The 14,442-nt window shown below is 26.9% G+C and overlaps 1 protein-coding gene across 3 annotated transcripts in view; it reads right to left on the reverse strand.

Annotated features, from left to right (window-relative positions):
• Nucleotides 1-620: 620 nt before the first annotated feature.
• Nucleotides 621-14,442, reverse strand: part of Cul3 (cullin 3) — an 82,282-nt gene continuing 68,460 nt past the window's right edge. For all 3 annotated transcript variants that reach the window (XM_067262521.1, XM_067262529.1, XM_067262535.1), the window contains 9 exons: nucleotides 11,395-11,502; nucleotides 11,164-11,288; nucleotides 10,617-10,887; nucleotides 8,439-8,556; nucleotides 8,287-8,355; nucleotides 5,821-5,893; nucleotides 2,232-2,301; nucleotides 2,014-2,120; nucleotides 621-1,312 (listed from right to left, as the gene is read on the reverse strand). In XM_067262521.1, the coding sequence (XP_067118622.1) occupies nucleotides 1,288-1,312; nucleotides 2,014-2,120; nucleotides 2,232-2,301; nucleotides 5,821-5,893; nucleotides 8,287-8,355; nucleotides 8,439-8,556; nucleotides 10,617-10,887; nucleotides 11,164-11,288; nucleotides 11,395-11,502 (966 nt within the window). In that variant the 3' untranslated portion in view covers nucleotides 621-1,287. The remainder of the gene's footprint in view (nucleotides 1,313-2,013; nucleotides 2,121-2,231; nucleotides 2,302-5,820; nucleotides 5,894-8,286; nucleotides 8,356-8,438; nucleotides 8,557-10,616; nucleotides 10,888-11,163; nucleotides 11,289-11,394; nucleotides 11,503-14,442) is intronic.

Genomic DNA, 14,442 nt, shown 5'->3' on the forward strand with positions numbered 1-14,442 from the left:
ATGTACAGTACATATGCCATACTTTGCAAACATTAACTAAATGTGCTGACTTAAATATGAATTTTGTTACAGATATCCTTAAAAATCAAACATTTTAAACTGAGAAATGAGTACAATAAGTATTCATCTATGCCATATGTAGATTCATTCATCTTTACAATAAAGCAAATTAATTAATATTAATGTTCTCCAGGAATCTTCTGAAAATTCTAAAAATTATTTGTTATGAAACAATAAAAACAAATTTTTTAAAATTTTTTATTTGGATTACAACTGATTGTAATCCAAATAAAATATTTAGTAGAGTTTACTTTACGTATTTAGATTGTTTACAATTTTATTGTAAAATAATACATTAAAACTTTTAATTTGAATGTAAAACAAGACATTAAAATTAAAAGTTTATGAATTAACTTTTAATTAAAATATTTTTATCTGATACAATACCAAAATGAATTTTAGATGGAAAATTATTTGTTAAATGCTATTTTCTAATTAAGAAATCATTGGTTATTGTTAACCTCAATTTATGAATACTAAATAAGTTTTATTCTGATTAGTGTTCATATATTACATATTGTATATTTTTTAATGTGTAGAATGCACATTTAAAGATCAACTTCATGACAACAATTTTTTAATGAGGACTTAATTACTGCTCAGCAGGTGTATTACAACATTTCAATAGCAATTTATTGAACATAACTTAAACAGATAACTTTTAATTTTTTACTTCTATGAGGACGTCGATTGTGTTTACTGTCTCTTTAATCCCAGTTCTACCTGCCATTCAGTAACTGATTTTCTTGTTTAACTGGCAGAACTATAGACAATGCGAAGTAAATACTCTTGGACAAGGAAGAATTCAAAGCTTACACTGAAAAAATGAATTCTTGAGCTATTTTAATTAAGAAGTCTTCTATATTTAACATATATAAATGTGCTGTTCTAACTGTACATGGGGAGTCGAAGAGTTCTCGTTAAGGCAAAAGCCGTAGTTATCCCCACTCTACCTTTAAATTATTATTATTTTTTTTAATCCATAGTGAATTACAAGATTTGTAGAATAAATCACACTCATTTTCAAAACTTTCAAAGATAGCACAAAATATTGTGTTCATTTCACTTTTTCACAGTTTGAGTAATTGACTAATTGCTGTCCAAAAAATTTTTCAGCTTGAATTTTGAATTAAGTTTGTTTTCAATTGAAATATTTCAGTTCACATAAACACAATATGATGACTTCTTGTGGTAATTTTCTCACAAAGTGAAAATGTCTTAGGATGCTCATGCAACATATGTATATATTTTTCTGTAAAGAAATTTTATTTAGAAAATTCTGTACATTTTGATTTATGTACATGGCAGAATCAAAAATAAACCATAATTTTATTACATTTATATTATACATATTAGTTTTTTTACTTACACCTTCAAAATAAACACATCTTTCAAAGTTACACTTCTGCTAGTGTTTGTACTGCATGTCAAAACAACACTGGAAGCCATTTTAGTGATGTTTTTAAGGGTTCCAGTTGCTGCAATTTCCATTGGCTTCTATCAATCATTTTTAGTCAGCAAACAGCTGATCAAGAAGAGAATAATTGTTCTGTCCAAATCTCCTTAATCTGTTGATTTTGTCCCTTGCAGACTATCTGTTCTATAAAATGGAAGAGAAATTGAAGGAGTGAGGATTCCAATATACAATAGAATGATTCTGTGGTGACAAAAGCCATTAAAGATATCAAAAAAGACTTCCAGAATTGCTTTAACAAGTGATACAGGTGTTGGCAGAAATGTATAGGTGCACAAAGGGACTTACTTTGAAGCTGGTGTAAGAATTTGTGTGTCGTATAATAAAACCAGTGCCAAAAGTTCAGTTTATTTTTGACTCTACTTATACTAACTAAAATTAATAGTATAAAAAAAAATTCAATATGCAAGATTATATATTAAATAAACAAATGTATTAATAAATATACTATTAAAATTTTTCTAATTAAATTAATTAACCTGTCTTCAGGTGTCCTGGCAAGATATTCTCTTTCAATCAACCCTTCAATTCGTTTCTTAATTACAACAGGACTAGGATAAAACCTAGATTTTAACTGTTCTGTTACCTAATTTAATTAAATATTTTTGTTAATTAATTCAAACATTATTATGCATTAAAGAAATCATTCCTCAATAAATTATATTCATAATAATTCAAATTTAAGATTTTCACTTACTTCTGCTACAAGAACATTATGCTGCATTATTTTTCTAGCTTTCATTATCCTTACAATAGCAGCTTCAATCATAATTAGTGTTAAAGAAATTTTTACTTCTAAAATATTTTTTTCAATTTTATAATTTTTTAAAATTCTGATCTTCAGAATTATTTTATAAAACAATTTTAAAATTATATTAAACCAGTGTAGTATCGATTTTTATAAACAGAGAATAGTTACATAAACTAATATTAATTAATGAATAGTTTTCTGTTTTGGTATCAATATTAAAAATAATCTTCAGTGATAATATATATTAAAATTAAAAAATATTTTATATACTATATTTACTCAAATAATCTGTGCACTTTTTCCAAATCGTGATAAAAAGTTGGAGTGCATAGTTTATTTAAAATACATTTGGTGACACAACCCATGAGCCTCCAGTTACCACTTAGCATTTTGTTTACTTTGCTAGTGATGAATATACAGGTACTCCTCACTTTACGACCGAGTTCTGTTCCGACCACTACGTCGTTAAGCTAGGAGCTTGTGCTGGGAATATAGGATCATTGCAAAATTATACAAAATAAGGAACAAACTTCAAATTTATTCATAAAAAGACTATTATAGTACGCTTAGTGCGCATGTCACCATTCGCCACTGAGCGACACTCAAGCTGAGAAAGGGGATTCCCCGAATTGCAGGTCGAAACTCGATTGGTCGTAAGTGCAAGTGGCCGTTAAGCAGACAGGCCATAAAGTGAGGAGTACCTGTAGTTTATAATTACAAGTAATATTATCAAACATTTTTGTAAGACTAAGGATAAATAAAGTAAGTTAAATATGCAACTGAGACTGACAGTAAGTAATCTTTATACTTATTCTATAAGTTATTGGTCTATTAGCAGTTTTTTACATTGATTCAAATTAAACAGCAAAAAAGAAATCTTACTAATTAAATGAAAATAAGTTAATTATAAAATGCATTATTACAATTTACAGCTAATTTATCATCAAATGCACAAATAATTTATTTCTTTTCCCTTAGCATTTATATCTTTAAATACCACATGGGCATGTACACTGAGCTCTGCTACATTGAATGCTACAAAACAGCAAGAGTGAAGTGTTTCCATTGTGTTACAACCACAAATTTTTTAAATATGCAATAAATTAAACTGATCAAGATTTTTAACCCAGTATCTCAAAAAATGGGGTACATAAATTATTCAAATAATTACAGTAATAGAATATTTTAATGTAAAGTATGAAATACTAGAATGTTTGTTTTATTTATTTATTTTTTATTTATGAAATACTGAAATGTTTTTTCAATTTGTATTTTCTAATGAAGAAACTTCATTAGAAATACAAATTGACAATAAAATTAAAAGCTGCAATTTACATCATCACCACCAAATGAGTCTATATTATTGCTTATTCATATTTCAAAAAATCACGAATAATGATATGAACTTAAATCTAAGTTAAGTATGATATTACAATATTAACCAATTATGATAATTAAGATTATTGTTTAATGTTTCAAATTAATATTTATACTTTTAAAAACATCACATAATATTATCCTTACAGCTCATTAATTAATGATTGGATATTTTCTATAGATTTTTATAAATTTTCTATAGCAATTTTAGATTTCTATAAAAAAAGAAATTTATATTTTAAGCTAGATACTCAAATATAACAATTATTCTAAGCTAAATAAAAATATTCTGAAAAATAAATTATTCAAGTAGATTTTAAAATAATCAGTATCAACAAAAATTTGCTATACTCTCCATAAACAGTATCTGAAGTCTAAAATACAACAGTGAATTTCTATGATCCTTGAAAAAACATAATCTTGGTAACTACAGTACCAGTAACAAATGATAGAATTCCCTCTATTATTATCTACAGATTGTAAATTATTATATAGTATCAATGGTGATACTGTATAATATACTATGTATATTATATAGTATCACCATTTAAATATACGAGGTCTTGAATGTTGATAATTTCTATACCTTTCCTCTTGTACTTTCTACAAAAAAATACTTTTATATTTTGTTAACAGCTTTGTTGTGTTCAGAAAGGATGTTTTGATTATTTGTATTATCTATATTCTGGACAGAAATTTATTGAAGAAAAATAAATCTTCTAATGACAGCAATTGTTGGTTTATTTGCACACAACCTAACAGTGGCGTAGCTACGGTTCTCTGGGCCCGGTGCAGAACCAGATTTGTGGGCCCCTGAAAAAATTTTTCGGGTCTTTTTTCTTGTGATTTCGGGGCCCCTATGGGCCTATCGCTTTCCAGGGGCCCAGTGCGGACTGCACCTACCACACCCCCCTAGCTACGCCACTGCAACCTAATTTAAATAACAGGAGACTCAAGATCAGGAAAGTACTTCCAATTGGAACTGAAGTCAATGTCAAATCATCATTATCAATGGTGACTTTCTTCGATTATGAAGTGTGTTTCAAATTTTACTTGGGGACAAGGAAAAAACAAATCAAAGCATAAGAGAAAAAATCTGGGTCTCGAGGTCAGAGAGAGAGAGAGAGAGAGAATGAGAATCAATATACTGTAGAGAGTCGTTAATCCCGGTTATCTGAATGATTTTCAGTCGGACTGTGTCGTGCTGAATCAAACGTTTTTGATACTAGATTTACTTCTAAAGTATAATTTTCAAGTTTTTATATTCTTCAATATATTTATTTTGTTTGTACAAAATAAATAATTTTTAATGATACAATAGCCTCGATTATTATTATAAAAATTTTCATTAGGCTTAAAATCGACGAAAATTCAACACGAAGCGACATGCAACAGAGAAAAATTTTATCATCAGACAGGTTAATATATTTTTTCGTACATAATCAATTATCCGAACAAATCACTAATCTGAACAACCCCAGTCCCCAATTGATTCAGATTAATGACTCTCTACTGTATAAAGTTAAGTGTGCATTAAGGTTGTTGTTTTTGTTGTTTATTTGTGTGTTCTTGTTATCTCTTGTGTGAATTTCTACAAAGTTTGACTAATGCCAAATTACAGCCAATATAATATGTCTTTGATAAATATCCCAAGAACCTTATCCAACAGAATAAGATTGGCACCCACAGAAACCAGAACAAAGGAATTCAAATTTCCAAACATTTAGTGACTTTTGTCATCAACTGTTTATTTTGAGTCAAGATTGTAATTGTTCACTAGTTGTAACCTGTCTTATCCCTCTCAAATAAATGGACTGATTCAGCAAAAAGGAAGTTCTCTCCCCCCAAACTCACTGCAGTCAGATAAATGCTTGCATCATTTTAGTCATTGCCCCCTCAGATCTGCTTTATTCATTTATTTTACTCAAATAATTCTGATTCCTAATGGGAAATCACCTTATTTATATTTTATAAAAAATGTTTCTTCTTTTATCAAAAAAAGTATAAAAATCATAGAATACTAAGAAGTTTTTTCAGAATTCATTATTTTCTTATTTTTCAAACTACTTGACAAATTATTATTAAATATAAAAAACTATACTTCATTAATGATAAAAATGCAATTAGAATTCATTAAACAAATTCTGTAAAAGGATATTCATGTTTTCTATCTTCATCTACTTTATTTCTAGTTTCTTTTCTTTCTGGTTCTGATTCTCCTTTAGCAGCAACTAAAGATAACAATTATAAACAGAAGTTATTAGTAAAAATAAAATCAATTTCTTTGTAAATCAGTGTAAGATGTTTTACAACCATTGGCATAATGTTTGAATTCAAAGTACACTTTCTGACTAAATTTTAATTGTTACATCTTAAGATAAAATGGATTAGGTTAATTAAAATATAAGATATTTTGACTTAAAATAATATAAGACTGTTTTAAGTGTTTTATTTATAAACATCTAAAAGGAAATAGTTTGAAATAATATATTCAAATATATAAATTTCTTTGCAAAGAAAGTTGTGCTTAACCTATGGAAAAAATCAGCTTGTTTTTCATGTATTGGTTCCTTCCAAAACACCAACCTATCAAGTTCTTCAGTACTAGAAATATGTAAAATCACTAAGTGCAAGGTTTGAATTGTACAGCAAATGCTGAAGACATTCCCATCCAAGAATCACAGTTTCTTTTTGTGTCATCTTGGCAGTATGAGAATGAAGTTGTTGAGTTGGATTACACCAGCAATGAGAAGTCCTGGGTGTTTGTGACAGATTGCTGATTGAAGTCATTGCAGTTTCACAATAATGTGTAGTATTGACTGTTTCTCCTAGTTCCACAAACTCTCACAGAAGAATGCCTTTAGCAACCCAGAAGACAGAAGCCAGAGGTTTTCTTAAGCTTTTCCAGATGACTTATAAAGCTTCATTGGAGAAGATGGATATTTCTATTTAATTTATGTGTATTTAGATTATGGAATGAAATGATAAACCCAGCTCTCATCTCCCCATGACTAAGAGCAAAAGAAAAGCACCATTCACTTCTGATAATGGAGCAGGTGGTTCAGATTGTATTCCATTCAATGTGAGCAAATATCAGGTATGAGTAAATGCAGAACCACACTTGGTGAAACTTTATGGTAGTGCAAGTGTTTCTGATAGTTACATGAACAAAGCCAATTGAATTGTCTACGATACAGGCAACATTTCTCACCTTTGTGTCAATAATCACAAATCAGCATTTTGATGTTGATTTTTTTTTCACTGTCTTCAGTATGGCAATAGTGTGACACACAGACTATCTTCTTTCAACACATGATATTGTCTCTGTACCTCTCTAAGCCTCATGGATTTCAGTCAAGGTAAAACACACTCCCACTCATATTGGATGACTATTTTCTCTTCCTTTGAAAATTCTTCCAGCACATGTAAAGTACATTCATCATTTCTTCATAGCAAAGTTTGAGTGGTCACTCTTGTTTGTGAATGTAGTTGACAACACAGCAAAAGAAATGGCTCCATTCTTGATTCAGGGAGAATGGGTGTCTGTACCGTATGAAATAATCAACCAAAAATATTGTTTGCGAAGCATGAAACAATTCAAAGTTTATACCAACAATATACAATCTAAATTATGACAAAATAAATTAACATGACTAATACAAGACTATATTTATTTTAAAAATAAGGGCAAACAATCAAACAAAAGTTGTAAGATCATGTTTCCAGTCGGCTGTTTTTAAGATCAAAGTAAACTAAATATAAAGTGAAAGTAAACAATCATTCATAAAGTAGAGAAAATCATCCAAGAAAATGTCAACACAATAAAGTAGATACTTAAACAAATATACAGAAGTATAAAAATTTGAGCTTCTAACAAAAGAAATAATAAACGAAAAATATATTCAGGAGAATTTTTGATAGAACTAATCACTCATTTCAGTGAAATGAAATAAAATTTTGTAAAGCTAAAACTAAGCTGCAGTTCACCAAGAAACAGAAACAAGCTTATGTAAAGTACGCCAAAGAATGAAACTAGCTGCTGTATTAGCAAAAAATATTTAGTAAAAATCTAATATCTTTATAGGATGTAGTGACAATAACAACTTTTGTCTATTACAAAAATGAATAACTTAATAATTTAATTGCATTATTGAGTAAAACTGAAATAATTTTTTGAACAGACCTTGATAACATATTCATCATTTCTATGATATGAAAAATTATGTTATAAACAAAAGTACAGTAGATCCAGAGAAATAAATTGACATTTTGGATACTTATTATTATTTTTATCTCAATGATCAAAGATAGCCTGAAGTTTACTTTAGACAATTCTGTTTCAAACATTCCAATTTTTTCTGTTTCACTTATTTTGTAATTACATCTCCAATGAACTGCTAACAAAAACAAAATGAAAGAAATAAGGAAAAATCAAAATATTTGAGATGATACCTCCTAAACTGTATAAATGCAATGTTTCAGCAGTCATTTAGAATGTTCAGACTATACACTAATGCAGGTTAAATTCTTTCACAAGCTATTCTCAGGAAATTATGGTAATATTTTAAAGTGTTCAAAATAATGCTTATGGATAAACCACTTAAAATACATTAATCACACTCACCTGCTTGAATTTTTACTCTATGTAATCTTGAAGTAAAAGAATCATTTACAGTAAAATAATGATTTGATTCTGTAAATAAAATAAAAAAATACATATATGATTTATACAATAAAGTTTAGCTATATTTTAAAGAAATAATTACAACAGTTTACCTATTTCTTTGGTTTTAGGTGATTTAATTAATATTCTTTGAGTTGCTTTTCCCATCGCCAAACTTTGTAATGCTCTTACAAGATCTTTATCAGGAATATCTGTTTCATTAGATATTTCCTACAATGAAATAATTTACCATATAAAACACATTTATTTAAAAAATAAATAAATATAGTATTGTTTTAGATATTTTAGATTTATATGTGAGTGCCTTGTAGATGTCAAATATAATCCTTGAACAAGAAGCTTACTTTGAAAAATTCATCTTGTTTGGAAAAGATCAAATTTCATCTATTATTTTTTAAAAATAAATGATGAATTCCTGGAAATTATTGTTTCCATACAAAAACCAGGAAAAGATATGAATTACAAATCTTTCTAATTAAGGATCAATATTTTTGACTAATTGTCTCTGAACTCTTGTATTAAATAGGAGTTGAGCATTTTTTCCCCAGAGACCAATCAAACTATCTTCCATAACAGAGTGGGTTTTGGAGAAATAAAAGTAATTTAACTGACTTTGAAATATCTGTATATGAAGTACTTCTAAAATCATTTAGTATCTATTTGATACAGAAAAGGCTTGATTGATAATGTTGGTGCTGTGATCTACATCAATTTAAATTATGAGGAAATTTACCAATGCTTATCAAATATTTCTTGCAGCTTTGTAATTTCAAATATATGATGGCATATTATTATTTAGGTCTTTCATAAAAACCTATACCTCTCAAGATTATATTTTGAGCATAATTCTATTTCTTATTATAATAAAAGATACATCCAATTGGAGCCAGTCTCATCACATTTCAGACATGTTTATTCAAGAATAAAAAATAAGTTTTGTTTCTGGCCCAATACACTGGACAAATATAGTCCATTTGAGATGCTGTAGATGCATGTTATTAAACATATTGCATTCATTCAGGATATATTTTGTTTAGAAAATAGTTACAATATTGATATAAACTATTGATTGATTCAGCAATACTTTTAAAAAGTATTGCTGAATCAATTAATTAGTCTATATCACTACTGTATTGCATGACCCATGTAGCATTTGTGCCAAAACAATTTTATGATCAATTTTAATTATCTCAAGAGGATTCTCATTAATTTACTTAACACTAATTATATGTGATGTATACTAACTTTAATTTGATCATTAAAAATTCAAAAATTTTAGAATATAGTTTGGAATTCCAGAATTCTCTTTTGATTTTGAAATTTAAAACATTTTCGAAAAATATTTTATTTTATAATTATTTTTTCATAATTTGATATGATTGAATTAAAATATAAATAAATTAAAATTTCAGTCACATCTTTTCATAGATACTCACAGACTCATACTGTTTTATTATCTTATTGGCTAATTATTTTATTATCTAACAAAGCTACAAAAGACAATTCTTGAAAAAATAATTTGATTCTTTGTCTTTTTTCCAACTGTAAACGACAAAACTTTTCTTGTGATAAAAATATTTAAATATGTAGAATTTTTTAGATTATATATATAATTAATTTTAAAATTAATATTAATTTAGTTTGTCAAACAAAACTATTCAAAACAAAATGTGCACAAAATTAGACACATTAAGAAATCCCCGTTTAGAAAGATGCCTCAGAATACAACATATTTCATTTTACAGCTGATCAATGTCTATTTTCACAGCAAAAAAAAACTTGTCGTCATCAATGAATAAAATACATAAGATGTTGTTAATAAATAACTATGATCACAATCTATAATTGTTTTAGCATTACTGGGCCATACAAAAAACAATTACTGATATCAAAATTGGCATACTTTAATCTATGAAGCAGTCTTTCAAACAGATAGTTTGTAGCATGTTTGATAAATATCAAGCAGACATAACACATGTTTTAGGTCTAACTTCATTATAATGTTATTTTTTTAAATAAAGCTGTTTTTGAGCAAATTAAGTAATTAATAAAAATTGTTGAATTGGAAAAAAACAGTTTGTTTGGCATATTTAAAAGTTAGAAATTATGCCAGCATATTTAAATCTGCGGCTGTGACAGTGTGTGAACATTTTTTAAAAATTTCTAATGCAAAACTTTTGCAAGAAAACATCTGGTTAAATTATTATCTAGCCACACTTTGTGTATGCAAGTATGTACATTGGTTTAAATCCTATTAATAAATTACTTACTTCATAAGAAGCACGCTCTCTAGAATTAAACAACATTAAAATGCACATCTGATACGTCGAGACTTGTATAATGTGCTTCCTTGGCATACAAGTTCTATCAGATGTAGAAGTTGGGGAAGATAAAGATGATGATGATGCCGCTGCTGCAGTTGACCCATCCTTGCTATCCGTCTCTTCTTTACGAGGGCCATAAAATACTGCATTTAAATCAGCCCATCCAAGTTGAGGTTGAAGAGTCAGTTGTCTTCCACTATGTTTTGCTAAGTAAAATCTATAAAAATGTGTTGATATCTTTTTACAATACTATTTCAAAACTGAATTTAAGTTCAATTGCCAAAAGCATTCAAAGGGGAAAATAAATACCCATTTTCAATTTGGAATCAAACAGCCAAACTGCAAATTGAATGGTTTTGGTAATTAAAATCAAAATATATTTATATTTTAAAAATTATAATTATTAAATTTAGTTATATTTAATTTTAATCATTACAAGTTAAAAAGTTCCAACATTAAAAAAAAATTAAACTCAATTTTAAAAATAAAATACCTCCTAAATGCTTCAAATGCATTCCTAGAAGCCATTGGAATGTTACATTTAGGTGTTGCAGCCTGAGTTGGCCAAAATCCAGTTGTTAGTACTCTAACATTAAGGTCAACTCCAAATAAGTTAACCTATAAATGATTTTTAAAAATTTTTATGTGAACAACAACAAATATCTGAATTTTTTTAAATAATTATAAATCTTATATATATATATATATACATAGCTCAACTTACACCTGACTCTTGAACACGTTTCTTGAATTCTTCCATCATCGTATTAGATACAGACATATCTTTAAACATTCCTTCTAATTTTGATGTAAACTGACAACCACATTCAGTCTTGAAAAAGAGAAACAAAAATATGTGATTTTGTAATTTCTCAAATAATTTGTAAATATACTCAGAATATATGAAAGTAAAACATGTTTCATTAATTTTACATTCACAATAATTCTGGTTTCTATACTTTTAAAGTAAATCACTGCAACAAAATAAAGGTTCAAGCTTCTGATAATAAAAAGCACATAAAAAATAAGCACACAGCTATAAATAATAATTATATTAAAATTATAATGGTTAAATAATCACTTTGAATTTAAACTAGAAAATTGATTATGTTAAGCAATATCTGAGCATTCAGCTTGCTTAGTATATAATCGATTATTCTGATTTAAATTTTTGTAAATTTGTCAAATTCTAGTATATCTTGAAAATTCTAGAGCTGAAATTATAATCTCATGTATTAGATTTCTTGACATCATTTAAAATAACTGATCAAATTTCATATTTGATGTGATCCCATTATATGATCAATCAGCTGGATGAAAGTTAATTCTCATTCTGTAAGGAATTTGTAATTTATTCCTCATCAACACATTAAAGCAATGTTATAGATGCAACTTGATAATAAATAAAGGAAAAGTAACATGGGTAAGAAGTAATATAATAAAAATATTCATGATTAGTAATCTGAATAAATATTAGGAAAAGTAAAGATAGTAGTTGTGGAAACTCCTAATGTTAATCCTAAACTACAAGTTCTCAATTTAAGTTGCTAAAAATTATATATATACACACTTTAAAATAAAATAATCCAAAATGTAATTCACATAATAAGTCATTAAATAAGTGTATATCAATCAGATTCCCAATCCAGATCCTTGCAATTTTATTGCTATGTCAGCCAGAAAGATCAAGCTCTTGAATTCTGAAAAGATAGTTCAGCTTGATATAAATTAAACTTATCACCATGCTATGTATTAATATTGATATAAGCAAAAAATGAAATATTATTTTTTTTAATAAACACCCAAAATTTAAATCCTAACATGATTTTTAGCACTTTTATTATTAACATCATGGTAACATTAGTTTGAGGAAATTTTGTTTTTGCAATTGAACACAAATGCAGTCTTATGAATTGGTTTGAGAATTGCTGCAACAATTATTTCATTGCTATTCTAGTAAATTCTTTTCTATAAGTGTTATATGGCTAACGTATTGCAATAGTTTTAGTTATTTAACATTAAATTGTACGATATTTTATTACATTGTGTACATAACAGTAACATAATAACAACATATGTATAAATGTTTGTATTAATGTCTACAATTGTCAAACTGGGAAATATTAATGATCTGAGAATTTATTACTAATTAATGCAATTTTCCATAATAATAAAATACAATTGTTTTGATTGTATCTTCGAAAAATAAAATTATTGCAAAACTGGGTCCCATTTGTCAGAATGTACTATTAATCTTCTATATTTCTCTAAGATATGATTGAGCCGAAATAAAGGCAATAATAACTAATTTGTCATAAAGTAATATATTAAAAATATAAACAAATGTAGTTATCATTTTCATTTATTTTTGCTCTAATTTAAATAAACTACTAGTAGCCCGGGATGTCCCATAGTGAGCATTCTAACAGCAGCAGTGTCATTCCATGATAGAAATAATAAAATTCGTATAAATTATAAATTCCTATTACAAATAAAAATAATTATATATACTGTTAATAAATAAATTATACTATTAATTTAAATAATAGCTGAAAATCATCTGTATGGACGCCCCTAGTACGCATTCTAGGCATTCCTCGACAGATTACAGATGACAGATATACCAACAGTGGGATCAATGGCTTATATAAGTAAATACCTAAACTAACTGACAACAAGTACTGTACCAAGCAGCTTGATTTGACAGAGTTAGCACAGTTGAATAAATCTAAAAACATTGCTCATGAAATTGCAGATTCATTCCTAGCCTAATAAACCAACTTGACAAATAATAAATTCAACAGTCTCTAAGGATACTAGAAATAAGATGATATAATAAGATAATATAAAGCATCTATAATTATATTAAGTAAAGCAACATATAAGCATAAAGAAACATATATTCAAAATCAACTGCAGAATAAAACAAACTCAAAATGTTAACTGGATAAAAAGAAAAACAGAATGAAATTAAAAGCATTTTATACAACACAGGTTTATAAAAAATATGATTTTATACCATATTCATCAACATAATAATAAAAATTGTAATATAGTCTTATACATTAAAAAGAAAGCATACATACATATTTTATTATTGCTTAATTTGTTTTGAGTTAAATGATGGTAATTCAGCTAATACATTTTTAATTAGTAATAAATTGTAATAAATTAAATAAATAGATTTAACTTTTAACAAATTTTTAAAAATAAATTTTTGTACTATTAAAGTCCTAAACAAGAATAACTCCTTAGTAAATTGTTCATATGTAATATCAAATAGTTATGATCTTTATTTGCTTTCAACTTTTTTTTATAGTTTATTAAAGAACATTATAATATAATTTAAAAAGTCATAAAAATAGTCAAACAGAGAATCTGATCAAATTTAAATGCTAACTTCAAATAAGGTAAGTTATTTATTCATTCATATCTGATACATTAGAATTTTTATGAACTTCAAATACAACTTTACTAGCTAAATCTTAACAGATGACAAATATTCAAAAATTTTAATGTAATGCTCATTGTAATATTGGTTTTGATAATATAACATTTAGTGAAGTGACATATTAATTCCATTATAAATCTTAAAAATTTTAGACTTTTTATAAGATTTTTTACATTTACATTACATTTTTTAAAACTTACCAATTCCAAGACATATCTGAGACTGAATTATAAAATATGATACAAATTTAGATAATTTTCAATTAGTTCATGAGTTCTGCTAAAAGGAATTTTTGTATTATTTTTGTATCTGTTATGCTTC

Source organism: Centruroides vittatus, unplaced genomic scaffold (genome assembly GCF_030686945.1).
Source record: "Centruroides vittatus isolate TY-2023 unplaced genomic scaffold, ASM3068694v2 contig_1033, whole genome shotgun sequence".
NCBI classification, from domain to species: Eukaryota; Metazoa; Arthropoda; class Arachnida; order Scorpiones; family Buthidae; genus Centruroides; species Centruroides vittatus.